Source organism: Spermophilus citellus (genome assembly GCF_964194105.1).
Source record: "Spermophilus citellus genome assembly, chromosome: 1".
In the NCBI taxonomy this organism is placed as follows: domain Eukaryota; kingdom Metazoa; phylum Chordata; class Mammalia; order Rodentia; family Sciuridae; genus Spermophilus; species Spermophilus citellus.
In genome coordinates, this window is record NC_138182.1 from 114,620,656 (window position 1) to 114,648,433 (window position 27,778).

General features: G+C 59.8%; 1 protein-coding gene across 1 annotated transcript; it reads left to right on the plus strand.

The window, feature by feature from the left end:
* WNT9A (Wnt family member 9A) lies at positions 1-27,778 on the plus strand. The gene is made up of 4 exons (XM_081298609.1): positions 1-199; positions 19,904-20,160; positions 20,937-21,199; positions 23,176-27,778. Exons 1-4 carry the CDS (start codon positions 105-107, stop codon positions 23,656-23,658), a joined length of 1,098 nt encoding a protein of 365 aa, XP_081154735.1. The 5' UTR covers positions 1-104; the 3' UTR covers positions 23,659-27,778.

The following is a 27,778-nucleotide window of genomic DNA, read 5'->3' on the forward strand; positions in this document are numbered from 1 at the left end:
CCCCGCCCCGCGGCCGCAGCTGCGGGCGCTATAAGAGGGCGGCGGCCGCGGCGCACCCTGCGCGGAGCCGGGAGCGCGATGGTCCGCCGCCGCCGCGCGGCAAGATGCTGGATGGGTCCCTGCTGGCGCGCTGGCTGGCCGCGGCCTTTGGGCTGACGCTGCTGCTCGCTGCGCTGCGCCCTTCGGCCGCCTACTTCGGGTAGGTGCCCTGGGCGGGCGGCCGCGCGCGCAGGCGGGTGGGGACGGCGGGGCCGGGGCGGGGGTGCCCGGAGCCCCGGGGCTCGCGCGGTCTGGGTGCCCGGGCCAGCGCTCAGCGGGGCCCCCGGGTTGCTTGGAGCTGTTTGTTTGCGGCTCGCGCGTCGCTTGATCCGTGGGTCGGTGTCCTCCGCTGCGCACTGGGGGTAGAGAGGCCGGCATACCCGACGGGCTTGCGCAGGGTCGAGGTCTTCCGTGACCCCAGAGTCGTCGCCGTCGGCGCCTTAGGCCGCGGTGTTCCTGCCAAAAGGCTGGAGCCTCCCGGCCCTTGCCCACCCACCCCCCTTTCTCTCCTCGAGAAGTTAATTTAACAACAACAAAAAAATACGTACAAAATCCAGATGTTCCTTGCACTGAGCCCCAAAGGGGGAAAAGAAAACCCTCCAAGCCAGAGAAATTTATTTTTCTTGCGCGTTGCTTTTGACGCCCGCCCGGGCCCCAACCCTGGCCCTTGGGAGCGCGTCTGTGAGACCTGGCCAGGGCAGAGGACGCCGCTGTCCCGCGGGTCGCTACCCACAGTTTTGAGTCTCTGACATAGCAGTTTGCGGCACTGTCGGCGCGTCAGTCCCCCCCCCCCCCCTTTCTTTTCCCCCCTTTTCCCCATCTCCTCCCTTTCTCAGGTCTGGGATGCCTGAACCCAGCGACCTTTAGAAGGACCCACGCTGCGCTTTGGGCATGCTGAGGTCCAGGGTGTGAGGCAGCGCCCCAGCTCTCTCCCCCCTCCCCGGGCGCCGTCCCTGGGAGCCCTGGCTAGCTCTTTGGGTCCTCGTCGGCCTCCTGGGCGCCCTGGGCCGCTTCAGGGCCGCCGCCCTCCGCGGTCACCTGTTCCCTCGCCTCTGGCCCAGGCACGGGCGCTTGCAGCGGCCTCGCCGGCAGAGGGCCCCGTTGGTCCAGGAATCTGGCACCCGCCAGGGCAGGGAGAGGCCGGCCTGGGCTGAGGAGCCCTGCAGGTGTATCCTGTTCTCAAAGAAAATAAAATATTTTCATGGGAAACTTTCCCTTTGTGTTTTTCTTTCTCCTCCTTTTCTGTCTGTTCCTTTCTCCAGGGTTGTCTTCCAGGGTCAGCTTCGTGTCTTGGTTCCCCTGGGGTCCCCACCCTGGCCCTCTCCTGGCTCGGACTGTGGGTATAGCCCCTGCCTGCCATCTGTGCATCCCTGAGCCTCACCCCCCGGGGCAGGAGCAGGAGGGAGGGCCGGAGAATGGCCGTCTGGCCACAGGTCCACCGTGAGTCACAGCCTTATCCGCCAGCTGTGCCTTACTCTCCAGCTCCGCCAAGAGGCTCTGCTCACCAGGCTCTTGACACACCCTGGGCTTGTCTGGGCAGCAGGTTTGCTCTGCCTGGGATCTCTCAGACCCACGAAGATGGGGAGGATGGGATCCTGGGCCTCCATCCCAAGCTTTGCAGTTTTAGCTGTGCCTGTGTGTTACAGCTCCCTAATAATCCTGGCTGCTGGCCATGTGCAGGTAGTAATGGTTTCAGTGCCACTGTGTCTCTCCTGGTCAGCCCCTCTGCCCAGCTGTGTGGCCTCAAAGGACCCCTCAAGGGAGTCCCCTCTGAGTGCTGCTCAAGTATATCTCTCCTGGTAGCTGTCCTGTAAGGGGGGCTGAGAGCAGATGTGCCCGGTAGGGGCACAAAGTAGGGGGACACTGGACTCTAGTGGACTGAGAGTGGGCTCCTCCCTGAGCCAGGGGACAGGCTAGGTGCCTTGAGCCTTCCCTTGAGTTGATTCCTAATATGCTGTGGAGGAAGGCAGGCTGGGGGCTGAAGGTCTGCTCCTAGCCCAGCCAAGGGAGGAGATAGGTTCCCAAGTGCTGAGAGACTCAACTGGGCCTGAGCTGCGGGAGGAGCCTGGGGGAATCTCCCTGCGGGTGTGGGTGTTCTGGACATCCCTCCCCAGCTTGGAGTGGACAGGGAGCAGGGAGAAGAAACTGGAATCTAGGGCTCTTTTCTCCCTTCCCCCTCTCCAAAGCTCTGCCTGGCACGAGGCTCCCAGGCAGGAACGCAGCTCCAGTTACAGCCCAGGAACCCGGAGAGGAGAGGCTGGCCCCGGGGAGGGTCACGTGGCCAGCGGGAGCCCTCCCTGCCCCCTCCCTGAGCTGCAACCCAACCTTAGGCTGCCCTTCCCTTCTCCAGGCCTCTGGCCACCCCACTGCTGGACCCCTCCAGATTGGCCCCTGGCTGTGCCGAAGGGGCTCTCCTCTTCCCCCCTTGGACCAGCTCTGCATCTTAGCCTGATTAGCAGGTGGCATTCCCATCTGGCTCTCCTAGGGCTGCCAACATGCCTGTGCTCCTGGGCCTGGCTGCCCAGCCCCAAGTCACAGACCCCGGTCCTCCCCTGGTGGCCATGGGGGTGGGTTTCAGACTTTGACTCCCTTGTCCCCTGCCCATCTCCCGGAATTCTCAGGTGAGGGGATGAATCTGAAGGGCCCAGTGGGTGAAAGTCTAGAACAGATTGGGGTGTCCCCTCCCCCCGCTGGGATGTTTTGTATTTAGAAGAGTATAGAGTCCAGATCTCGAGGTCTTGGGGCTGCTCCTGGCAGGCCTGGGCAGCTTGCAGCCCTCCTCTCAGGGGTGCTGTGCAGGGGAGAGCCAGCCCCCCCTGCAGGGCCCTCGGAGCAAGGGACTTTCCATTTGATTTCTTAGAAGGCCTATCATACACCTGGGGCTAGGTTTGGGTTTGACCCCTTGCATTCTGTATCAGGGAACATTTGCAGGCCACTTTGGGAGACAGAGATGGGAAGCTGGGCCCTGATGGAGTTCTGCAAGCCAGGTTCTGCCTCTCTCTTGCCTGTTGCAGGTCTGGTGTCCCCAGCCGCATCCCCACAGCAGGCCAGACATCAGCATGAGTTGATGGTCTTGGAACCAGCACAAGCAGCAAAGTTTGGGTGCTTCAGGCCAAGAGGGGTCGTAGGGGCCCAGTGGTGCAGGGCTGCTGAGGCTGGGCTGGATATAACCCCCATCCCGTCGAGTTCTTCAACTGGGAGCCTTTGGTCCACCCATAGCCATCACTAATTCCAGAACCTTGCCCTCAGGGTTGAAAAAACTGCTCTGCTGTCCCTGTGGATTTTCCTGCTCTGGACACCTCCCATCAACAGAAGCACATGCCGCATGACCTTCCTGGTCTGGCTCCTCCCCCGTGTCATTTCCAGGGTCCTCCACCTCGAGCTTGGCTGGTGCTTGCCCCTTGTCTGACTTCCTCCGTGGGATGAACAGACAGGTGTTCTAAAGCGCTGTCAGCTGACACATAGTTGGGCTATTTCGGCTGTCTGGTTGTTTGGACAGTGTTGCTGTGAACAGGGTGAGCATTGCTTTTCCTTGAGCAGACCTGTGTCTTCAGCTCTTTGGGGGTTTGCACCTAGAAGTGGGGCTCCTGGGTCCTGTGGTCATCTGTGCCTCACTTTCTGAGGAGCTGCCAGACTGTCTTCCTAAGTGGCTGTGCTGTTTGGCATCCTGCAGCATGCACATGGCTGCAGTTGGCAGCTTTCTCTCCAACACTTGTTTTATATTTTCCTGGTTCTAGACACCCTACCCTGGTGGGTGTGAAGGGGCGTCTCTTTGTGGTATTGACATACACGTACAAGGTGGCTAATGGTGTTGAGCAACTTTCTGTGGCTTTTGGCCCTGTATATAATCTTCTTTGGAGAAGCATCTGTTGTGTTCCTTGCCTGTTTTAGTCAGGTTGTTTGTCTTTGTTGTTGAGTTGTAAGAGCTCTTTACTTATTCTGGCTTTCTTCTTGGGTAGAGAACCTTGTCTTTTGATCCCCGAGCAGGCAGACACTTGTCCCTACACATGGAGGTGGTGGCACCCCCAGGTGCTTCTACATCCTAGCATGTGGTGGGTGTCTGGGGGGGTCTCTTCCTGTTCACAAGAACCTTCTGTGAGGGCCTGTTCTCACAGAGGAGGCTGCTGTTATGGGGGTGGAGGATACTGATGAGGATACAGGCCCCTCAGGGTAAAGGGCAGGGGCTGCCCACCCCTCATCCCCGCCTGCTAGTATGTTTATCCCGTTCCTGGCTGGGGATGCCTTGGGGCCATGCGCCCAGGTCTGACAGCTGCTTGGTCTGGGGGTACTCAGCTGGCCCCTAGAGAGGGCATAAGGCAGGAGGGGCCTGGATCACCAGGCTTTGTGGTGCTTGAGAACCATGTGGTGGGAGCACAGCGGGTAGGGGGTGGGGGGCTGGCGGGCGGGGGTGTCTAGGCCTGGGCTCCTGCTGTGAGCAGAGTGGACAGAGCAGGGAAGTCGGAAAGGGGGGTTGGGCTGACCTGATTAGGAGGGGCTGCCATGCTGTGGACAGATGCTGTCCATGGAGACCCCTGGTTCCACCCCAGGAAAGCGTGGGAGCCAAGGGTGGGAGGGATCCAGGACAGGGCAGTGAGGGAGCTGTGGGGAGACTGGGCCAGCCTCTTTGAGGCGGCCCTGGAAGTGAGGCCGGCAGTGGTTGTGAGGAAGACCAGGGTCTGGCCAGAGGAGGAGCGCTCCCTCAGCTGGAGAGATGGGTATGGAGATGGCGTCCATCCTTGGCTCATGAGGGCCTGTGTGACCAGCAGAAGGAGTGAGGGGCCTGTGCAGGCAGGCTTGGGATGTGGGTGGGAGGAGCCCCTGCATGGAGCACAGAGGACCGAGGGCCTCCATGCAGCCTCAGCCTGCCCAGTGTCTCCATCCCTGGCAGGGGTCTTCCCTGGCCCCCAACGTGGGCTAAGACTAGACCCCAGGGTGAGAGTTCTCAGGCTCCCTGGAGCTCTCTCTAGGAGAGGGGTGTAGGGCAGCCCAGAGGCAGATCTGAGGTGAGGCGGAAGTGTCGGCCACCTGGTCCCCTCAGCTGTGTGCACAGATGTCCTGCCCACAGCCGGCCGTCTGGACAGGGCGTCAGCTGCCTAATCCCATTCCCATCCTCACCCCACGTGCTGCCTCCTCCTGCGGCGGCTCGGATCTTGCCCTGGGCAGGGCCTGGTGGGTGCCAGTCAGCGTCCAGATGCCCCAAGGGCAGGAGCCACTCCTGTCAGTCCGGCCCCACCCCCGCCCTGGAGCGTGGCCATCACAGGACAGCATGTGGGTAGTTTTTACCCCAGAAGAGAGTACACACGTACAGATCCCTCCCCAGAGGCCCGGGCTCCAGGGAGGGCGAGGAGCGATAAGTGTGGGTGGCCGGGGAGTGGGACCGCCTGTTTCTCCTGCTGACTGCAGAAGAGTGGCACCTGGTGACAGGCCTCCTGCCCTTGCCCTCTTGATCCCAGCCTGCTGGGCACCCGGCCCCTTTGTGCACTGTGCTGGGCGACTGGGTAGTGCTGGCAGGTTGCAGCAGGCTTGGGACCAGGCCCAGACATCGGGGACCAGGCCCGTGCCTCGCATGAACCCTGGGGTGACCACGGGTGAAACCAGGCCCCTGAACCACGGGAGGTGGGCATTCGGGGACTCTCTTCTGACTGGTGTCTGACTCTGCAGAGTCAGGGTGAAGGGTGCCATGTGCCCCTGCAGCCCTCAGCTGCCGCCTGAGGCTCCCCTGTCCTGGAGGCTCTGCCTGGGTTGCCCTCTCTTCCAGAAGCCCCTAACAGCCCGGCTGTGTTTAATTCTCCTGGGTAGCCAAACCCAGGGCAAGCAGGAGGGACTGTGAGTCTCCCCTAGTGGGCACTGTCCCCTGCCCAAAGGCTCTGAGGCCATAGGGTCCCTCTGCTACCTTACGGGGCTCATGGCACTCATTCCTTAGGCAGTCTGGCCTGGCCCACTGTCCTGGCTGGCCTTAACCAGATGTGCCGTGTCCACACCTTCTGGTCGTGGCCAGGGAGCGTCTATGGCCCTAGCTGCCAGGCCACCTGACCTTCTAATGCATGGATGGTGGCCCAGGTACAGTGTGCCTACACCACTGTGAGGAGGGATCCCGGGTGTGGATGGCCACAGGGGCAGTCATCAGAGCCTGGCCCATCAGGGACTGGCAATCTGCTGGTTTTCCTTCGGAGGTTAATCTGGAAGTACATCTGTGGGCCAGGCCCAGCCCAGTGGCAGGTGTTGGGGGACAGCCTCACTATACCCGTCGGTCTGGGTGGCACTGGGCTGCCCCTGCTCTGGGCCCCATGGGCCTACCCCTCCTGCAAGGTCCCTGCTGGCCGAGTGCCGCTGCCCACAGGAGGAAACCCCGCCGCCCAGCTGGCAGCCCCAGCGCCTTGGGCCGGGCAGCCAGACGAGGTGAGGGAGAGGCAAGCCACAAGCCGCGTTCGCTTCCTCCACGATGCTGGGCCCGGAGCCGCCAGGGCCAGTGGGTGGGAAGCCTGGTGACCATGAGGTGCTGCCAGAGGCGTCCAGGCCCTAGATCTCCAGGACCTGCTCTGCCCCGGCAAATGGCAATGGTGGGGCTGAAGCCCCAGGCGACAGCCTTGGCACAGTGCTAGGCCCTGGGGGATAGCCATCTCTGGGAGGAAGTGATGCAGGGGTCCCATGCTGCCCCTGCCTTCCCTGTGGTCAGGCTGCTGGTGAGGACCACAGGGGCCAAGGTCACTAGCAGAGGTGGCTCCTCCAGGAAGCCGCCACTCCCCTCTTCTCCCCAGGGGTCCAGTGCACAGCTCTGGGGCCTGGGGCTGTGGAACTCATCTGGCTGCACCGAGGGTGGACAGGGCCGTTTCTGGTAGGCTCCAGGACATGGGCCTGCTGAGTGACAGCTGGGTCTTGGGCCCGTGCTCCCTCGCAGCTCCTGTCCCCAGCCTGGGCCTGGGCACGTCTGGGCACTGGGTGTCTTTGCTGCCCTGCAAGATGCCCCTGGGCTTGGGTTGGAAGCTAGGCCGAGCAGGGCTGCGCTGCAGGGCTTGGGGCGGGTGGAGGGTAACCTCAGCCCCATGCTCTCAGTGCTGGAATTTGTTTTGATTTTGTTTCACATGGAAATTAAAGCTGTCTGGCCAGCCGAGGTTCACGGGCGGGTGGGGCTCTGCGGCTCCTGGGGTGCAGCCTTGGCTCAACCGCCCTGGCTGGGGGAGCACTGGGTCCCGGCAGGGTGGCCGTCAGGGTGGCCAGGCCTGCTGGCAGGAGAGGGCTGTCAGGGGTAGCAGTGGGGGCCTGGCCTCCCTCCCTCTGCCCTGAGGGGAAAGAGCTCACAGCTCAGGTGACCAGGCACATTGCCAGCCTGGTCAGCCTGGGGAGGGACCTGCTCTCTAGCTCTTACCTGAGGACAGGGATCACCGGGCTTGTCAGATGGGCAGCCATGGCATGGCAGCCTCAGGCCCAGCCCCAGAAGCTGGGATGGGGTGGGGTTTGTCCTCAGAGTGCCTCTCACTGCCCTGGGCTGCTGCCGGACAGGTCTGGGTGGTGGGCTGCCAGGCCCCTGCCTTTCAGCACTGGTTTCCCTGCTCTGGCCAGTCTCCAGGGCCCAGGGAAGCCATCCTATGACCCTTCCAAGGGTCACACCTCCCAGGCAGAGGCCTGGGCGCCCTGGAACTTTGTGTGTGCTGTCATAAGGCAGCCCCGTCCCCAGGACACCGCCCCCCCCTGCCGTGCCCGTCTGTATGACCACTGCCCCCAGTGCCCTGCCCATCCCCACGACCACCCCACCGTCTACACGACCACCTCCCCCCTGTGCCCATCTACACAACCACCCCCTGCCCCCTCTGCCTGACCACCGCCACCCCCGTGCCTGTCTGCATGACCACCCCCCATGCTGCCCTGTCCCCACGACCACCTCCCCTGCGCACGACCACCACCCCGATGCTGGTCTGCACGACCACTGCCCTTCGTGCCCTGTCTGCATGACCCCCACCTCCCCGCACAACCCCCCCTCTGCGGGCCCACTGCCCCCCAAGCCCTGTCCGCATGACCACCCTTCCTGCTCCATCTGAAAGACCAACCCCCGTGCCCTGTCTGCAAGAACCACCCCTGTGCCCTGTCCACATGACTACTGCCCCTGTGCCCTGTCTGCATGACCACCCCCCCGCCCCGTCTGCACAACCACTACCTGCCTGTGCCCCATCTGCACGACCATCTCTCTAGCCCTAGAAGCTGGGACGGAGTGGGGTTTGTCCTCAGAGTGCCTCTCACCACCCCCGTGCCCCGTCCACATGACCACCTCCCCCCGCCCCATCTGCACGACCACCCCTGTGCACCGTCCGCCCGACCACCACCCACCCCCGTGCCAGAGCAGCTTCCCTTCCTGGAAGGCAACACATCTTCCACAGCTGCAGTTTGAACCATGGGTACAGGATGATGGGGTGGGAGCTGGCTCAGGTTGCCTGGGGCCCAGGGCTGCGGGCACCCCCTGGAGACTGCAGGGACTCCTCCCTGGGAAGGCAGCATGAGTGGGTGCTGGCTGTGGCCTTGGGCCAGGGCTGCAGACTCTCACCGGGGAGCTGGTGGCAGTCTGGCCTCTCTCCTCTGGTGGCCGTGCAGCCCTGGCCACAGCACTTGAGCCTGACCCTCAGTGTCCTGCCTCTGTGCAGCTGACAGCACCCAGCAGGCCAGGCACTGAGGGTGGCCTGAAGGTGCATGGGGCGCTTGTGCAGACACCTCTTCCAGCAAGGAGGTCCATCACCAGGAGTCACAGCTTCACCCTGTGCAGTGTGGAATCTGTACATACGTGGGCTCGTTTGTACACGTGTGCTACGTGTGTGCATTTGTGTATGTATATTGCATGTGCACATATGTGAGTGCATGTGTGTGTATTTCACAGCGTGGATTTGATGTGTGCATGCAGGAGTGAGAGCATTATGTGTGTGTGTGTGAGCGTGTTGGGGTATGTATGTGTGTGTGTGAGCGTGTGGGGGTATGTGTGTGGGTATGTGAGTGGGGGTAAGTCTGTGAGTGTATAAGTGTGTGGTTGTGGTATGGTAAGTGTGTGTGAGAATTGTGGTTATGTCTGTGTGTGTATATCTGTGTGTGTCTATGGGTGTGTGTATGGTATGTCTGTGTGTGCCTATGGGTGTGTATATATTATGTCTGAGTGTCTCTGTGTGTATATGGTATGTCTGTGTGTCTGTATAAGTGTGTATGTATGGTATGTCTGCGTGTCTGTGTGTGTATATGGTATGTTTGTGTGTCTGTGTAGGTGTGTGTGTATGGTATGTCTGTGTATCTGTGTAGGTGTGTGTGTGTGTGGTATATCTGTGTGTGTGTATGGCATGTCTATGTGTGTGTGTGTATGATATATCTGTGTGTGTGTGCAGGTGTGTGTGTATGGTATATCGTGTGTGTGTATGGTATGTCTGTGTGGGTGTGTGTGTGTGGTATGTCTGTATGAGCATGTATGGATATGTTTATGTGTGTGTCTGTGCAGGTGTGTGTGTGTGTGGTATATCTGTGTGTGTATTGTATGTGTGTGTGTCTGTGTGTGGGTGTGTGTGTATGGTATGTCTGTGTGTCTGCAGATGTGTGTGTATGGTATGTATGTATGAGCATATGTGGGTATGTCTCTGTGTGTGTGTATGGTATGTCTGTGTGTGTGTATGGTATGTCTGTGTGTGTGTGTCTGTATATGTGTGTGTGTATGGTATGTCTGTGTGTGTGTCTGTGCAGGTGTGTGTGTGTGTGTATGGTATGTCTGTGTGTGTGTGTCTGTATATGTGTGTGTGTATGGTATGTCTGTGTGTGTGTCTGTGCAGGTGTGTATGGTATGTCTGTGTGTGTGGGTATGTGCATAGTATGTCTGAGCAAGTGTGGGTATGTGTGTGTCTCTGTGCAGGTGTGTGTGTGTGGCATATCTGTGTGTGTGTATGGTATGTCTGTGTGTGGGTGTGTGTGTGGTATGTCTGTGTGAGCAAGTGTGGATATGTCTGTGTGTGCAGTGTGCTGGTGGGGAGGTATGGTGCCCGTAAGGTGTTTGTGGGTGTGCATGAAGGTGTATCTGAGGCCGTGTGCACACACAGTGCATTTCTCTTTGAGTCTGCCCAAGAGCTGACGAGCTGAAGGGAAGCTGAGAGCCATGGGAACAGCGCTGCCCTAAAGGTGGGGGCCGAGCAGAGCCCAGGGCCTGCTGCAGGTTGGGGTACTTGGAGGACAGCCCTGGAGCCCGTGGGAACCCCAAGACCACCATCTTTGGGCCCCCAGGGCAGGCCAGGTGACGTGCAGGGTGCTGGCCTGAGTTGCTGGTGTGGCCCAGGCACAGCCTGGCCTTGGCCTTGGGTGTTCTGGGTGTGGGACCTGCGTGGCTGGGGACCTGGCTGGCCCCCTCCCTGAGGAGGCTTCCTGAGACCAGCATCAGCATCCTGGGTCAGCTGTAGCAAGGCACCTTGAGCTGGGCACCCTGGAGCAAGAGGATTTGCATTCCTGAGCCCGGAGGATGTCTGAAACAGATCTGGGCTCCCTCTAAAGGCCGCAGCCAGGGTCCCCTGCCTTCCAGCTGCTGTCCTGCTAGGGCCTGAGGTGTCCTGGGCAGCATCTCCCCAACACCTGCCCCTTTGCACGCAGCCTCCCTGTCCTGTGCTCACCTTTCCTTACAAGGACACTGGCTCTAGCCCTGTTGTGACCTTGCCTTGAGGGTCACCCTTCCCTACTTCTGCAGGACCCCTGATCCAAAGGAGGCTCCTCCAGAGGCCTGTGACCGGACTCTCTGTGCTCTGTGGGGACATAGCTTGACCCACACAGTGTCTCGTCCTCTGCTTCAGACTCTACCTGTTCACAGTTTCTTAAATTTGGTGACCAGTGTGTGGTGAGGGATAAGGAGGCCTGCGGGGCCGTGTGGCTGGGACCTCAGAGATGACAATCCAGACCCATCTCTAGATCCCAGGCAGAGTGGGACAGCCCTTCTCACGTCCCAAGAAGGCCGATGACAACAGCAGGAGACCAAGAATGAAGAAAAGAAAGGCAACCAAAGCAGTTAAGCTCAGAATGTCTGTGAGGAGCGAGCGGAGCGCCACAGGAACTGGCCCAGCAGGTGGAAACGCCAGGCAAGACGGGGTCAGCAACAGACTGAGAAGCCATCAGAGACTGTGGAGGGAGGTCAGGAAGCTGGGAGCCTGGTCAGAAGAACCGCCAGTGCAGCCGGAGACAGGAAACTGGGGAGGGAACAGGCCTGGGCTGAGGCTGAAGGGAAAGGAGGCGAGGTCTCTGAAGCCCAGTAAAGCCATGAAGAAAACTCAAGGGGCCCAGCGTCTTCCCAGGCAGGGAACAAAAATACATGTGCACAGGAATGTGACATGCTAGGATTAAAGGACACCAGAGCCAAAGACTGTAAGAGCAGTTGAAAAAACCCAGTCCAGGTGGTGTTCCCCAGAGCCGCTGGGCGCCATGGGCTGACCCAGCTCTAAAAGCAGAAGGCCCTGCGGAGAGTGAGGTCCCTGTGAAGGGCCAGTGCAGACCCAGGTAACAGCCTTCTTGGGCCTGAGATGGAACCACTATGCCCAACAGCATGACCGCGGGCGGGGCAGGGGGTGCCACCAGTGCCCCAGGGCAGCCGAGAACCAGGGAGCAGGTCAGACCCGGTGCTGAGGGCAGCCGAGGACCAGGGAGCAGGTCAGACCCGGTGCTGAGGGCAGCCGAGGACCAGGGGGCAGGTCAGACCCGGTGCTGAGGGCAGCCGAGGACCAGGGGGCAGGTGAGCAGACTTTTAATGAACAAAGGGAAAACTTCAGGCAGACAGAAAAGAAGGCAAAGTTCAGGGCAGCATGGTCAGCGGTCCAGATGGACCCAGAGAGCACACCAGGACCCCAGACCTGAGAGTGCAATGCACGAGGTAAGGTGTTGGGGTCTGTGCCCGCGTCTGTGGCCCTGTCTGCTGCCCGGGTCTGTGACTGGTCACCTGAGTGCTGCCTGGGTCTGTGACTGGGCCCCTGAGTGCCACCTGGGTCTGTGACTTGACCCCTATCTGCTGCCCAGGTCTGTGACTGGCCCCTGAGTGCCGCCTGGGTCTGTGACTAGGCCCCTGAGTGCCGCCTGGGTCTGTGACCAGTCCCCTGAGTGTCGCCCGGGTCTGTGACCGGTCCCCTGAGTGCTGCCCTGGTCTGTGACTGGTCACCTGAGTGCTGTCCTGATCTGTGACTGGGCCCCTGAGTGCTGCCCTGGTCTGTGACTGGTCACCTGAGTGCTGTCCTGATCTGTGACTGGGCCCCTGAGTGCTGCCCGGGTCTGTGACTGGGCCCTGTGTGCCTCCCTGGTGCTGGGACTAGACTGCAGGTCAGGAGTCACTGGAAGGATGACAGTTTGTGCCTTCCATTCCCATTTTGAGGAGGAGTATGACCTGAAAGCATGGAGCTGATACCTGGGAGCCAGTGAAGCTCTTCTTGTGGACCCCAGGGCACGTGGCGGAGGACAGTGCAGACTGTGTGTCTATCACGTACCTGGAGCAACAGCAACAGCAGGTCACCTGATCCAGTAAAGGGGGAGTCCAGAGCACACGTCCCCTGCCTAAAGATGGACAGTGCGGTGCAGCCACTTGGGAGGATACGCTGACAGTTCTCCAAAGTCTAAGCGCGTAGCTCGGCGTTGACTGGCATGCCCATTCCCAAGTTAGGTACCCAAGAGAAGTGAAGACACTTCCTCAAACATGTGCGTTCCCAGAGGCTTCAGGCATAGTTGTTGGAAAGTGGGACCAACCCAAGTGTCCATCCCTAATAGACAGAGAAGCAGAATGTGGCGTGCACTGGTGGGAGGCCTTCCTCTTGAAGGCAGTTCTGACACGTGCCATGATGGAGGCGACCTGGACAGTCCTGGGGCAAGTGAAGCATACTGGGCATAGGCACTGCTGCTTCCGACCTCCTCAGACTGTCCAGAGCAGGTGCGTCCACTGAGACGGGAGGCTGCCTTGTGACATGAGTGCAAGTAGATTCTTTTTGAGGTGATGAGAGGGTTCCAAGTTGGCTATGATGGTCCCACATACTGTGAATACACAGCTGTGGACACATGGTCTGTGCCTTAAATCGCAACCTTTCAGAGTGAAGGGAGAAAGGGGGTTGGAATGGAAATTATTCCACCAAGAGAAGCTCGGGTGTAGGTGGCTTTATGGCAAGTTCTTCCAGATAGCGAAGAGGATGTGATTGTCCTAGCCCAGACCTTCAGGAGACTCAGAGCACCCGCCAGGCACCAGAACTTGACAGGAAGAGCAAAGGCAAAGAAAAGGGCCAACACTGGCGAGCAACCTCCATCAAGTGCTGTCGGAGACCGTCCGTCAGGGTACCAGCAGGATGGAACCCTCTGACTAGGTAGGTTGGTCTCTCCAGGTCACCACAGACATGCAGAGCTCTGTGTGACAGTGCTACGGCTAAGGATTTTTTTGTTACACTGGGGATTGAACCTAGAGGTGTTTTGCCACTGAGCTGTGTCCCCAGCCCTTTTATTTTTTGAGACAGAATCTCACCGAGTTACTTTTGGCATCACTAAATTGCTGACTGGCCTTAAACTTGCAATCCTCCTGCCTCAGCCTCCCAAGTTACTAGGATTCCAGGTGTGCACAAGCACACCCAGCCCACTTAAGGATTTTGAAAGGTTCTTTGCTAAGAACCACAGGGAACGGCAGCATGATCCTGGGTGACCAAGAGGCATCCCACAGAAGTTCAAGTGTAAGATGGGGGTGGCTGTGCTCACTCTTCATAAATAAGTGACCGGCTTATACCCATTAGAGCCTCCCCAGGAAGCCCACAGAGCCGCGCATGGAGTGGTGGGCACCAGGGGTGGGCGGAGATGCCAGTTAGGTGTAGGGAGTGCTCCACCACACAAAGAGCGAGCTAGCGGTGTGGTGGATGGGCTGCCCAGCTCAACCGGATCACCGTGCAGCAGACGTGTTTCAAAATACCATGTTGTGCACTTGTGTGTGCACTGACAGACATACAGTCACGTATGCAGTCGTCCAACTGTGAACCTTACAAAGAAGCCAAGCCCATCTCTGAACACGTGTGGTCATGTGCAGAGAACATGGAAGACCTCCAGTGGTGGTGAGGGCATGCGGAGGCAGCAGAGCCTGGTCAGCACAGGAGCCCATTCATCATTTGTGTGTCAGCAGTGGGCCCAGTGAACCTTGTAAAGACAGGTTGGAGTCCAGGACAGAAGTCTTCAGAGTAGACAGGAAGGGACCCCCTGCGAGTCCATGGAGTGGACAGGAAGGGACCCCGAGTCCATGCCCGCAGACCCTGGAGCCCAGTGTGGCGGTCAGCTGGCTCGCCACCGATGGCCCTGCCTGCCTAGGGAGCTCTTGAGGAAGTCCTAGCAAGAACTGGGCTATGGGAAGGCGGGAATGGCTGTGGCGCTGCAGGCATGAGGCCGGCTTCTTGAACGTCATGCTGGGACGGTCGTGTTCCCTAGGGACATCGGGCCTCCCAGAGATGGTGTGCTCCAGCTGGTATGGCTCGCTGGGAGCTGCCTGAGGTCAGCAGGCGGAGGGCTTTTGGAAGGTCCTTCGTGATTTGAGAGCAGGTGGGCTCATTTTTAAAAAGTGTTTTCTACATTTCTACTTTGAAATGACAGGTCCCATCGCCTGTGTCTGTCGGGCACTGCATGGTCCACTGTGGAAGGGCTGCTGGGGTGAGTTCTCACCTGCACAGCCTCACGGGGCTGCGTGCCTGCAGCAAGGAAGCGTGGAGTCCGCTCTCTGCATCTTTCAGGAGTCGCCATGCTGTATGACCGACAACCTGAGCCTATTCTTCTGCTTAGCAGAAACCGTGTGCCTTGACCAACCCTCTGGCCCTGGTGACGAGCATCGACTGCTGCAGCGTTTGGCTTTCTCAGCTGCAGAGTGTGAGGGAGCTCGCGTGGCCCTCGTCTCTCAGAGCCTGATTCACTCCATGGACCTGACAATCCCCTGCTCGAGTGTGCAGCCTCTTGAACTCTCTAGCATGCACTGTCAACGGGGCCTCAGTGGGTGCTATCAGTGGGTGGACGGGCTGTTCCTGTGTCTTGGCTGCTGGGCAGGGGGCTGCGGTGAGGGGCAGTTCTGGTGCCTCTTGGACACACTGACCCACGTCCTCCACAGGTGCCCCATGTGTTGCACATGATTGGACGGGCAGTTTCCACACTCTCCTCCACAGTGGCGCACATGTCCCTCTCCTCTGCCCCTACCTGCTGTCCTTGCTATTTGTGACAGTAGCCATTCTTCCTGGAGTGAGCAGGTGTCTCCTTGTGATTCTGATGGACATTTACCTGATGATTAGCTTTCTTTCATGTACCTGTTAGCTATTTCTTCATCCTCATTTGAGACATGTCTGTTTAGATCTCTTGCTCATTTATTAAATGGTTTATTTCTTGCTACTGAGTTGAGTTCCTTCTATGTTTTGGATACTAACCTCTTATCAGAGGTATGATTCTGAGCCAGGTATGATGGCACACACCTATAGTCCCGGCTACTTGGGAGGTTGAGGCAGGAGGACCACAAATTTGAGGCCAACCTCAGCAACCTGGAGAGACCTGTCTCCAGGCTGTGTGCATGTGGTTTGCGGGTGCCCTCTCCCACTCTCCATCCCGTGGCCTCTTCTCCCGTTGGCCGGCTCCTTTGCTGTGCAGCTCTTCAGCTCCATGCCACCCCATGTGCTCTCTTTGTTGATGTTGCTTGTGCTTTTGGGTCACGTCCAAGAAATCTCGCCAAGACCAACGTCGTGTGCATTTCCTGTTTTCACCGGTGGTTTTCATGGTTTCAGGCTTAGGTCTCAACTCACTGACCTACTCCAAGTGGATTTTTGTGTATGTCGTGACATGAGACTTCCAAAATTGGAAATAAGAACATCTAAACAAGGTGGAGCCCGTTGTGCCATCGAGCTGCCAGCTCTGAGCAGAAGACGGCAGAGGGTGGGCAAAAGGGCCTGTGCCCCAGAGGAACTGCTGTCCCTGCCAGGAGGTGGCTGTGCTGGGTTCTGCAGCCGGCCTGTCTGCCCCCTCTCGGCAGGTTGCCTGCTGGGGACTGGGTGGCAGCTGCGTTAAGCCTGGCAGCAGGTGGTCTGTGTGAGGTGGGCAGCTGGTTCTGTTGGCGGGGACCTGTGCGGTGCATGCCAGCCTGCCTGGGACTCTGCAAGGCAGAAGCCTCGAGGTGGCAGCCCCGTGGGCAGAGCCAGCCACCCAGGCTGGTGTGCAGGGTGGGCAGGCACAGGGATGGCTTTCAGCCGTGTGGAGAGGACAGGCTTCCCTTGCCCCAGGTCACCTGTTGTGGGCCTTTCCCTGTCCTGTGCTGGGAGTCCTGCACACCTCTCAGTGCCCCTTGTCTGCTGAGTGGGGCTGGGGCTGGGTCGGGGGTGCACCGTGGCTGCCGCTGCTTTAATGGCAACTCAACACCCATGGCCACGTGGGTCTGACATACCGGCCACATTCCTGCTCCCTCCCCGAGTCCACTCAGCCATCCTGCATTGTGAGCGTGGTTCCACAGGACCCAGTGTCCTCGGCCCATCATCAGGCCACCTGCCCATTGGCCCACGATATATCATGACCAGAGCTGCTTTGAGCTCACTCCCCCTCTGGCACCTCGGAGCTCAGCCAGCCCAGCTCGAAGGCACCCAGGGCACCCAGGTGGCCTTTGTCGGGCAGCCGTCCAGTGTGAAGCCTGTTCTGTGGCACTGCTCCCACTCCTGGAGCCCCAGGGCACGGTGTGGAGCATCTGGCTGTCCATCTTGCCACGTCCTCACATGGTGGAGGGGCAGAGGCTCCCTGGGGTCCTTTAGTCAGGACACTGATCCCATCACGAGGCTCCCACCTTGTGACCTCGTCATGTCCCAAAGGCCCCACCTCCTGACACTGTGGCCTGGGGTGAGGACGAACATTCAGACCAGGTCGGTGGATGAATCGTGGAATTTCATAGGCACACTGTTCTGGAGTTCCTGCCAGGGAGAGCCTGTCTTTCCCTGTCCTGGCGCACAGTCTGCTCCCAGGTTTGATGCGTGTTCCTCTGATAGAGACAGAACAGTGCTGTTTGGTGGTGGAGTGTCCCACGTCCCAACAGCTGGCTGTTTCCTTCCTCTGAACTGCATGTTTGTCCTTTGTCCATTTCTGTTATTGTTTGTCTTTATTTTTGTTTTTTAAACTGATACATAAAACGTACACGTGTGCATTGGTGTTCTGATGTGTAGACTGCGTGTTGTGTAAATTGGGTGAAGCTATCTTATCTCCTCCGACACTTCTCAGTTGTTCATGGTGGGAAGGTCTGAGGTCCTCTCCTAGCGTCAGGCACGCTGCGTGATTGCCACCTGTGGTCCCACTACTGTGCAACGGCACACAAGGTTCTTATTCCTGTCCACCCTGTCCACTTCGATGGACTCCTGGGGTTCATTTATAGAAAACAGATGTCCACAGACACACACCCACGCATGGCACGCATGCACAGTTAGTTCTCGCTCAGGGATGTAAGTTGCACACTGATATTTTCCCCAATATTTCCCCATATGTCACTTGTCTGCTGGTCTTTAAGTCTCTTCTTTTGCTCCCTCTACAGAGATTTTTAGAAATACCTTAATCATTGCTTCTGTAACGCCCGCTGGGTTCAGTCACAGAGACAGCGCTCCTATTCTAGGTTATTGTGTGACCTCCTCATCTTCCCCCAGGGCTTCCAAGGGTCATTCTTGGCTTTGAGGTTGGTATGGTGGGAGTCCTGACCTAGTAGACAGCATGCCACCTCCTCACCCTGGGCCTCCCCGTCGTGTGCCACAGCCCCAGTCCTCTCCCCTGTGTACCCTCCTTGGTCCTCACATGGCACTGGCTTGGGACAGGAGCCTCTAGGACAGTTGTCCCTGAGGCTATGCATAGAGCTAAGACAGGGTCAGCCATGGGCAGAGGGTGGGGAGCACAGGCTGGCCAGGTGGAGACCCGACCTCTCGGGTCCCTACTTATAGTGGGACAGGCTGGCCCACTGGAGTGGAGGGAGTATCCCCCAGGCACAGACACATGTGGAGTGTCATTGTCTTAACACCCCCAACTGGCTGTGTGTCAGGAAGTGTCCTTGGCTTGCAAGTCCCTCCCCTGTCCCCACTTCCTCTTTGTCTCCCTTGATCCTCCTCTGCCTGCCCCTTGTGCCCCCTTCTACAACTCCACATGTACTTTGTGCCCCCATGAGACCCCCATGAGGGTCTGGGCCACAGAGCTTCCCTGGACACGGGAGCGTCTTGGCAAGTCCAGGCCGTGGCACATGGAGTGGACGCTGAGGCCTTTCTGGTGCTTCTGTCCTGAACCTGGCTGTGACATTCTTATCTGGGGACAGAGGTCTTCGGTGAGAGCTGCCTTTGAGTTTGGGGTGTGGCTCTGCCTGCCTTGGTTTTCTCTGGTGGGCAGCCACCAGGCTCTGCCCCAGCCTGCCTCCACCCCTGCCCCTGGTGGGCAGCTCTCCTGGGGCCTGGTCTGGAGCCATCATTGAGCTCAGCCACCTGGCAAGGTTGGAGTCCACCGGTGGCCTTTGGTCCTCCCGGAGGCCCTCTACTCGGATGGAGCTTTGGAGGTGAAGCCCAGCCCTTGGTGGGGCTCTGGCCCTGGCCCTCCAGTCAGCTTCCTCCCAACCCAGAGCCTCTCTCCAACCTGGGAGCTCCCAGGGGCCCCTGCCTCTGCCCCGCTGTGCCCTCCTGCATCCCTCTGCTCTCCTGGAGGCCCCACCCCACTCCATGCTCCCAGGGCCCTACCCCTGCTGTGGGGCTGACACATCCCCTCTGCGACCTCTTGGCCCTGCTCCCGCCCCAGCCCTCGTGTAGACCACCCTTAGGCAGGTGAGTCCACAGCCCCCTACGAGGGATTCGGGTGAGGGCAGTGTTCCAAAGCCGCTACCCCCGATCATTCCCAGAGGAGCCTGGGCACAACAGCATTGCCCCTGCTGAGGGGCAAAGGGGACTATCTCCTGTGGTGTTTGAGGCAGGGAACTTAGTCCTGCCCACATGCAGACAGATGCCTCCTCGTCCAATGATGAAGGCCTGGGCATGGTGGGAAGTGTGTGTGCCTGCAGGCTCCATGTGCAGTCTGCCCACATGGGGTGCTGAGGCCTGTGGGTGACGCACAGAGGTGGCAGGACTCGGGTGTCAGTCCTGGGATGGAGCAGGGTGCAGAGCTGCCGGGTCAGGGCTGAGGCACTGAAGCTGGGAGCCTCGCTCAGTGTGCACAGCCTATGCCTGCACAGATATGTACTGGACAGGGCCTGCTGGAGTGTCCAGGGGTTGCCATCTGCTGTGGGGACATGGGGGTCTAGCAGGCTTGAATTCGGAGGAAGGAGGTGCAGGAGCCTGGGGCAGGAGGGTACGTGATTGGAAGGCAAGGAGGGGAGGGCGAGCCCCTCCTTGGTCGGCCATTAGGCTGGGGGATGAGCTCTTTGGTCACCTGTGAAGAACTGGGCCCTGGGGTGTCTTCACTGGGAACTGTCCTTTCACTCTGGTGGCCAGTCCTGCCCTTCTAAGACTGAAAGACCCTGCCCGGTCACCAGGCTGCAGAGGCAGGCAGGGAGGAACAAGCCAAGGCCTGCCCCTGAAGCCACAGACCCATGGGACACCCCCAGCTGGTGGCATCAGAGGGAAGTGGTCTCTAAGCTGGGGAGGGGAGCAGAGTGTGGTAGAGACACCAGGGAGCTGTAGTCCTAGATTTGGCCCTTTCCCCTGCTGCAGCTTGAGCCTGGCTGTGCTCGTGGGGGTGGTATGTGTCGGGGAAGGGGCTCCATGGGTCTGGGCAGTGTGGCTGGTGTGGACTGGACTCCCTGAAATGGCTGGGCTCCTCCTGCTTGGCTCTGTGGGATGGTTCTTCTGTCCCCAGCTCCCGCGGTCCTGGCTGGAGCTGGGGCTCACTCTTGCCTCTCCATCCCCAGGCTGACTGGCAGCGAGCCCCTGACCATCCTCCCACTGACCCTGGAGCCTGAGGCGGCTGCCCAGGCTCACTATAAGGCCTGTGATCGGCTGAAATTAGAGCGCAAGCAAAGGCGCATGTGCCGGAGGGACCCGGGCGTGGCGGAGACGCTGGTGGAGGCAGTGAGCATGAGTGCGCTCGAGTGCCAGTACCAGTTCCGCTTTGAGCGCTGGAACTGCACCCTGGAGGGCCGCTACCGTGCCAGCCTGCTCAAGAGAGGTGAGTGCCCAGGCCCTGCCCAGATCCGGCCAAAGAGCCCAGGTGGCAAAGGTAGGACTGCAGGGCTGTGGGCATATCCCTCCTGCATGCTCTCTTCCTCTGGGTCCCAGGTGACCTGAAGCCTGGCTTCTGGCAGTGGCTGGGGCCTGGACAGGGCAGCCCCTCACCTCCCTCCACCCATCCCCTCACCTCCCTCCACCCATCCCCTCACCTCCCTCCACCCATCCCCTCCATCACACACACTCATGGAAGGCCTGGTGGCATAGGACATCTTTGCTCAGTCTTTGACAGGTCCCGGGGCTATCTGTGAGTGCTTGACTCATGCCAGGTATCTGAGTGCCCAGACACCTCCACCCAAGGAGAAGCCCTCCTCTCCTCCTTCCTGCACCTGGGGCACAGAGGTCGGGCCCCTCCACAGCCTTGTCCCAGCTGAGGGCTGGGGTGCTGGGTGGATGATCAGCGGTAGATGCTTAGGGAGGTCCTCCACGGAGAAGGCCCTGGATTCCATCCTGAGCACGGCCAAAACAAAACCAAAGGAAACCAAGCATAGGGGACTTGAGGCCAGGGCAGGGCCACGCCCTGAGTTCCAGCACCCTGGACGTGCCCTGCACCCCAGGCAGGCAGCACCACACACCTGCCCACCTGAGGGGATGGTTTAGAACCCCCAGCTGTGGTTTGGCTGCAACACGTGTGAAATGGGAACCTCCAGGTGGGCTGCAGGGTCCTGGGGCCTACCTGGCTACCTGGCCTCACTGACCTGCCCCTGCTGACCCCAGGCTTCAAGGAGACCGCCTTCCTCTATGCTATCTCCTCCGCCGGCCTGACACACGCCCTGGCCAAGGCGTGCAGCGCCGGGCGCATGGAGCGCTGCACGTGTGACGAGGCACCGGATCTGGAGAACAGAGAGGCCTGGCAGTGGGGCGGCTGCGGGGACAACCTCAAGTACAGCAGCAAGTTCGTTAAGGAGTTCCTGGGCAGGCGGTCAAGCAAGGACCTGAGAGCCCGCGTGGACTTCCACAACAACCTCGTGGGTGTGAAGGCAAGCAGAGCGGGGCAGGGCGCAGGGTGGGTCTGTTGAAGGCCCCGGAAGGGACAGGGCAGGTGGGCGGGGTACAGAGTGAGTAGGTGTGGCAAGACATGGTGGGTTGGGTACAGGATCTGTGGAGAGGCAAGGCGCAGGGTGGGTGGAGCTGGGCATGCAGTGGGCAGGGCCCAGAGTGAGGGGAAGGGGCTGGGCGCAGGCCTGGGGTTGAATGTGGATAAGTGGACATAGGAAGGGAGGGGCTTGCTGGACGGAGGCTACTTCCCGTAGAGCTTGTTAACCACAGGACAGAAGAGCTGGAAGCCCCACGATAGTCTGGGAGGGACAGCTGGATGGGCCCCTCTGGCCTGCCACTGCTGGTCTAGAGCCCAGAAGGGTTCCTGGGTTGTCGTCTAACCAGGGGGTCGGCGGGATGTGCCCCTCCTGCCAGGGTAGCCTTCAGGCTTGTCACCAAGACTGTTGAGAGCAGCCATAGAGGGAATGTGTCGCCTGGGGGTCCTGGGAAGAGTCTGGGAGTGCAGAACCCACTCACCCAACTCAGGGCTGTCCACGCCTCTTCTGCTGGCCGCTCTATAGCCAGACTCCGAGCAGAGCTAGCTACAAGAGACCCAACTAAAAAGACTCAAGTTTCAGAAAGAGAAATTTCCAAGCTCTCCAGTGGGCCCTTTGGGAGGCCTTGGGCTGCAGCCTGGGTGAACCTGGCTCTATGGCTGTCCTTCCCTCCTCGAGTCACCAGAGCTCCAGATGCTGGCTCCTGCAAGGGAGAGGCAGATCCCTAACTCTAAGACACCCGACCCCAGTCCCCAACCAGCCCTGACCACCAAAGGCTGACTCCAGGCCCAGCCTAGGCCTCAGGAGGGCAGGGCCAGCACGCTTCCTCAGGAGCCGCTCTTTATGAGAAGGCAGAGTTCTGGCCACGCACTTGTTAAGCACTCAGTCTCCCTGTCCATCAGTGCTCTGCTGCCTCCTCCTGCCTTCCTGAGCCGGCTGGCAGGCGGGTGAAACTGGAGGGCAGATTAAATCCCCAGGCTAGGCCCTGGTTTTCCTTTGTGTTGACCCCTCCTTCCCCAGTCGCCCTTTTGTGAGCTATTAATGAAAAGTCAGAATGTGAAAAGCCCTGGACCTGGGGCAGCCACATTTTAATTAAACCCGTCTAGGTTTCTCAGCAAAGCATCACTAAGTGGAGTCTCTGTGGCCGCAGGAGGGGGCGGGTGGCTGCATTTCTTAACCCCCTCACCCAGCCTGCCCTCCTGGGGCCATGGTGGGAACTCGTGGTCTGGCTCAGGGCCCACCTGGGAAAGGGCTAGTCCCCTCCCCACTTGCTTCTGCCCCAGGGAAGAGATCCCAGGCTGGAGATCCCAAGGGAAAGCCAGTCCCTCTTGGGACCCCAGCCTCCTCCCAGTGTGGACCATGGGTGCTCAGCTGGGGCTGCTCCTGGAGAGGCAGAGGAGCACCCCGCTCGGGAAGCTCTTCCAGCAGTAGAATTCTCTCGCTGTCAGGAGTGGGCTTCTGCCCTTCTGCAGCAACTGACCTACAACAGAAGCTGGGGCTCAGAACCGTGCCTGTGGGTCCCCAGTACTTAGGTGGGGACCGGTCAGCCCAGGTGCAGACCCTGGGTCAGGGCACGGTTGTCCAGCTTATCCAGTGAGTGACATAGCAGACTTCAGTGGGGCTAGGGTTGTTGAAGGGGAAGAGGGGTGGACATCCAGGCAGGAAGGGGTGTCTCAGCAGGGTGGGGGGTATCTGCTCACAGAGGTTTGGGGAGGTGTCCTGGAAGCTAAGGTGCAGCCATAGGACCTCTGTCCTGGGTAGTCCCTGGCTTGGAGGGAGAGGGACCTGCACAGGGACTAGGGAGTGGAGCCTCCATGTCAGAGAGATGGTGATGACCCCTGCTGGCCAGGTCTGGGTCTGTCCAGCCCTGGGTGGGTGGTTGGGCTACCTGGCAGGTGCTCTCATGTCCACGCCTTCTGCAGGTGATCAAGGCCGGGGTGGAGACCACGTGCAAGTGCCATGGCGTGTCGGGCTCCTGCACTGTGCGGACTTGCTGGCGGCAGCTGGCGCCCTTCCACGAGGTGGGCAAGCACCTAAAGCACAAGTATGAGACAGCGCTCAAGGTGGGCAGCACCACCAATGAGGCCACGGGTGAGGCAGGTGCCATCTCCCCACCACGGGGCCGGGCCTCAGGGGTGGGCAGTGCTGACCCGCTGCCCCGCACACCCGAGCTCGTGCACCTGGACGACTCACCCAGTTTCTGCCTGGCCGGCCGCTTCTCCCCAGGCACAGCTGGCCGCAGGTGCCACCGTGAGAAGAACTGTGAGAGTATCTGCTGTGGCCGCGGCCACAACACGCAGAGCCGGGTGGTGACAAGGCCCTGCCAGTGCCAGGTACGCTGGTGCTGCTATGTGGAGTGCCGGCAGTGCACACAACGCGAAGAGGTCTACACCTGCAAGGGCTGAGCCCAGGCCCTCCAGCCCTGCAGTGTGCACACAGTGAGAGGAGGTCTACACCCACAGGGGCTGAGCCCAGGCCCTCCAGCCCTGCCGTGTGCACACAGTGAGAGGAGGTCTACACCTGCAGGGGCTGAGCCCAGGCCCTCCAGCCCTGCCGTGTGGGGTGTAGGCAATGCACACAGTGAGAGGAGGTCTACACCTACAGGGGCTGAGCCCAGGCCCTCCAGCCCTGCCTGGGGTGTAGGAAATGCACGGAGTGCAGGGTTCACACCTGCAAGGACTGAACCCTGCCTGTGGCAGGCATTGTGCAGCAGGAGGCAGCTCCAGCTGCAAGGGCTGAGCCCAGGGCCCCAGGGTTGGTGTCTGGGTCAGCTGTGGAGGCCAGCTTCTGTCTGGCCTCCCCAACCCCTGTGCTCCTGCCCAAGGCCTGAGCTTTCTCCCATGACCCGAGAGCGTTGCAGCAATGCTTTCTCAGCTGTCTCCATCCCTGACACCAGTCCCCCATCTGGACCCCAGTCTGTTGGCTGCCCCTCCCCGCCTCCGGGCTCCCTCTGAGGCTTGGAGGGCAGGTGCACCTTTGTGACCGAAAGGCCGCCATGGGGCACGGGCCTGGCCCGGCACCCAGCACCAGCACTGTCTTCAGAGAGCCAAACCACTAGGAGAGTGCACAGCCCTCCATCTCCAGGGCCCTGCTGCCCAGGCGCCCGGGCGGGGAGGACTCTGCCTTCCCTCTCTGACATCGAGCACTTCTCTTTGGAGTATCAGTAACTTTAAGTTATTATATTATATTATATTATTATTATTATTATTATTTAACTAATATAATAATTATTATTTTCTCCATCCCCTTTGCCTCTTGGGCTGACTCTGTCTTGCCCTGAGCTGGGCAGGGAGGGCTCCTCTGTCCCTGTGCTCCAGTCTTCCTCCCGACCTGTTTGCCCTGTCGTTTGAAACCACTAAATTGAGATGATATTGTTAAATGAAGCAAGTGGCCTGCAGAGCTTCTTGGAAGCCGGCCCCCCACCCCATGCCAAGGGGGCAGTGCCACTTGGTGGCTGTGCTCTGTACCTTATGGGCAGAAAGTCAACACCAGGGTCTCTTGCAGATTCTGGGCCTTTGGGTGGCAGAGGGGTGGGCTTGGTGAAAGAGGCAAGGCCATCCTTTGAAGGTTCATGCCATGGAGAGACCACACTTGCTCGTGTGTCACAGGGGTGGGGGCAGGCAGGGACAGATGCACTTGCAGAGTCTCTGGCTGGCCTCTGACAGTGGCACACCCTTCTTTGGGGCCATGCTGTTGTTTTTTCAGGGGGAGGGGTGACCGACACTGACCTAGCTTGGTTTGAGCATGTGTTTGGGGGGTGTGTGTGTTGCGTGAGTGTAGGTCGTGTGTGCATACTGTGCTGGTGTGGTCAGCGGTCACTTGGGTTGTCCCACCTCCTTGGTGTACCACATAGTGGCCCTTTGGCTTGCAGAGGTCTGGCCTGCAGCTTTTTTGGGTGGGTGGCCTCATGTGGGATGGGGTCTGGGAGGAGGCAGGTGTGGAACTACTGAGCAAGGAGTGGGCTCCTCAGAGCCCGGTGTCCAGGAAGCAAAGGAGAAACTGTTTTTGAAAGGAAGCCTGTTTATGTGGCTGCAGGTCTCTGGTCCTTCTGAATAGTGTCAGTACCGTTTATTCTCCTGGGTTCAGATGGCAGCCCTTGGTCAAGGCCCCGTCCTAGCAAGTGAGTGTGGGTGGGCTGTGTGAGGGCTGCATCGAGGTGACCAGAGGGGCAGAGTGGCTGGCGGGCCCGGGTGCCTGTCCTCCCAGGTGTCCACACCTGCCAGGGTCCCAAGCAGCAGGCCTGGCCACTCTGCCCCTGAGACTGGAGCTCAGTCGTGTGATTTGTGGAAGGACACCCGAGGGCCAAGGTCTTCTTACCCAATACCAGTTGAGCTCTGCCCTCAACATTCAGAACAGGCTCTTCACCCGAGGCGGCCTGCAGAGGTCTGTTGGTGGTTTTGTTTCTCTCTAAAGACACACAGAGCGTCCTGCTCAGTGAGGAGGCCACCGTGCCGGCCGCGGCCTCTGACCTTGTGGGACAGCGTGGAAGGAGCTGTTCTGTGGGGCGCAGAGCCAGTGGTCTCCCTGTGCTCCATCCACCTGCTCCCACCAGCCCAGCGGGGGCCTGACCTGAGGCCTGCCTCTGGCTGGGTGGGTGGCCCAGGAGGGAGGGGCGTCCCTGTGCTGAGGCTCCCACGAGCCTGTTGATTTCTCTACCTCATCTGTAGCCCGTGGGTGTGAACCCGAGTGACTGTGGAGAATGTATTTATTTAACAGCTTTGTATAACAGAACCAGAAACAAATGGAGTACTAAATAAATGTATTTTAAGTTATGCCCACTTGAGTCTGCCACCTTCACAGGGGCCCTGGGGGTCGGGGCAGGCAGAGGAGGCGGTTGCAGGGGAGTGGGGAGTGTGAGGAGGACTGGAGAGGAAGCCGGGGCAGGCAGAGGGAGGACGGGAGGAAGAAGATGTGGGCCCAGGACGAGGAGCCGTTGCTCGTGGTGGGCCTGTGTCCCCATGCCATGTGGCTGCCCAGGCCCCACTGGTCTCTCTACCTCCTGTGTCCTCTGGGCAGGGGCTTACTCACCCACTACCACCCAGTTCCCTCCCTCCCTCCCAGGCTGTCCAGGGGACGGCCCCCAACAGGCCAAGCCCTCCTACTCAAGTCCACCGTGGTCCCCACCCCCTGACACATCCTGCTGGAACCCCTGATGGCTCCTGCTCGTGCCCTGACTCCCCTGAGTTGCTGCCCTCTCAGCCCTCCACCTGTTCCCTGGGCCTCGGGGGAGCATCGGGGAGAGGCCTCCATGGAGAAATTCAAATCTGCCTAATTTGAATTCCAAATTCTCTTTCCTGACCCTGGGACTCTCCTGGAAAGGGAGGATGGCCCCCAATGCTGAGTCCTCGCCTCCAGCCTCTGGCCTCTACTGGGCTGAAGTCCCCCTCTCAGGATCTCCACAGAATACCTTTAGCTCCCAGGCCTCTGTCCAGCAGGCCAGGCCTGAGTGGGCCTGTTCTTGAATGTTGGAGGCAGAACTGTCCAGCCTGGGTGAGAATCTGGCCGGGTTGGTTTCCCATGGCCTGCCCCACTGAGGAACCCTGACTGGTCTTCTCCAGTGGGTCCTGGGTCCAGCTGTGCAGCTAGGGTTCCCGTGTGGGGTGGATTGTCCAGTGTTCAGGGTCTGTACCTGCAAGCGTGCATACAGGTGGCGTTGTGGCTGTGTGCAGTTGCGTCTGTGTGTCCACATGTGTGTACGTGTGTGTTCAGAGGGGCTAGGTCCATGCATCTGTTATACATGCATGTCTGTGGCTGGGACCATGTTTGTTCACATGTACCAAGTGTGTGTGTGCACACATACATGGCCCGCATGTCTGTGTGCTCGCCCATGGCTGGCTCCACAGTCTGCATGCTGTGTGTGTGCATGTGTGTTGTTCACGTTTTTCTGCATGCATGTGCATGTGTGAGTGCTGTGGGGACTAGTGCTGGGCTGTAGCTTGCTGCCTTGCCCTGTGCAGTATGGGGGGCCTGCCTCCAGAACCCCCTGCCCCTCTCTCTGGCCTCTTCAGCTCTGAGCTCCAACAGGTCCGTAGCCTGAGGCAGGAAGGAAAACCTCTCCTGACCAACCGCTTCTGCCAGGTGGGTAGAGACACCCTGTAGGCTGCCAGGTGCTCCCCACCTATTAGGGCAGAGGAGAAGCTTCTAGGCAGTTCTGGAGCACAGGGCACCTGGAGCTGCCATCCTGGAGGTGGGACTGAGGGTCACAGCCCCTTCCTGGTGGCCCAGAGCTCTGGGCTGGGGTCTCTGTCCTGGCCAGTGTGGGGGCTGGGAGGGTGGTGGCCTGACTGGCAGCTTTGCTGTGGATGGGAGAGGAGGAGGAGCCAGCACGTTGCCAAGGAAACAAGACCCAACAAACACTCCCCCCTGGGCCTGGTGGGGGGCCTGTGGCAATGACCTCATCTGCCCACCCAGCCCCTCTCCCAAGGCCAGGCTGAGGTGGGGGGTCCTGGGCTGTTTGTGTTGGGCCTAAGTCCATGGAAACGGCTGTGGTTGTGAGCAGGCAACCGGTGGCCTGACCTCCCAGAG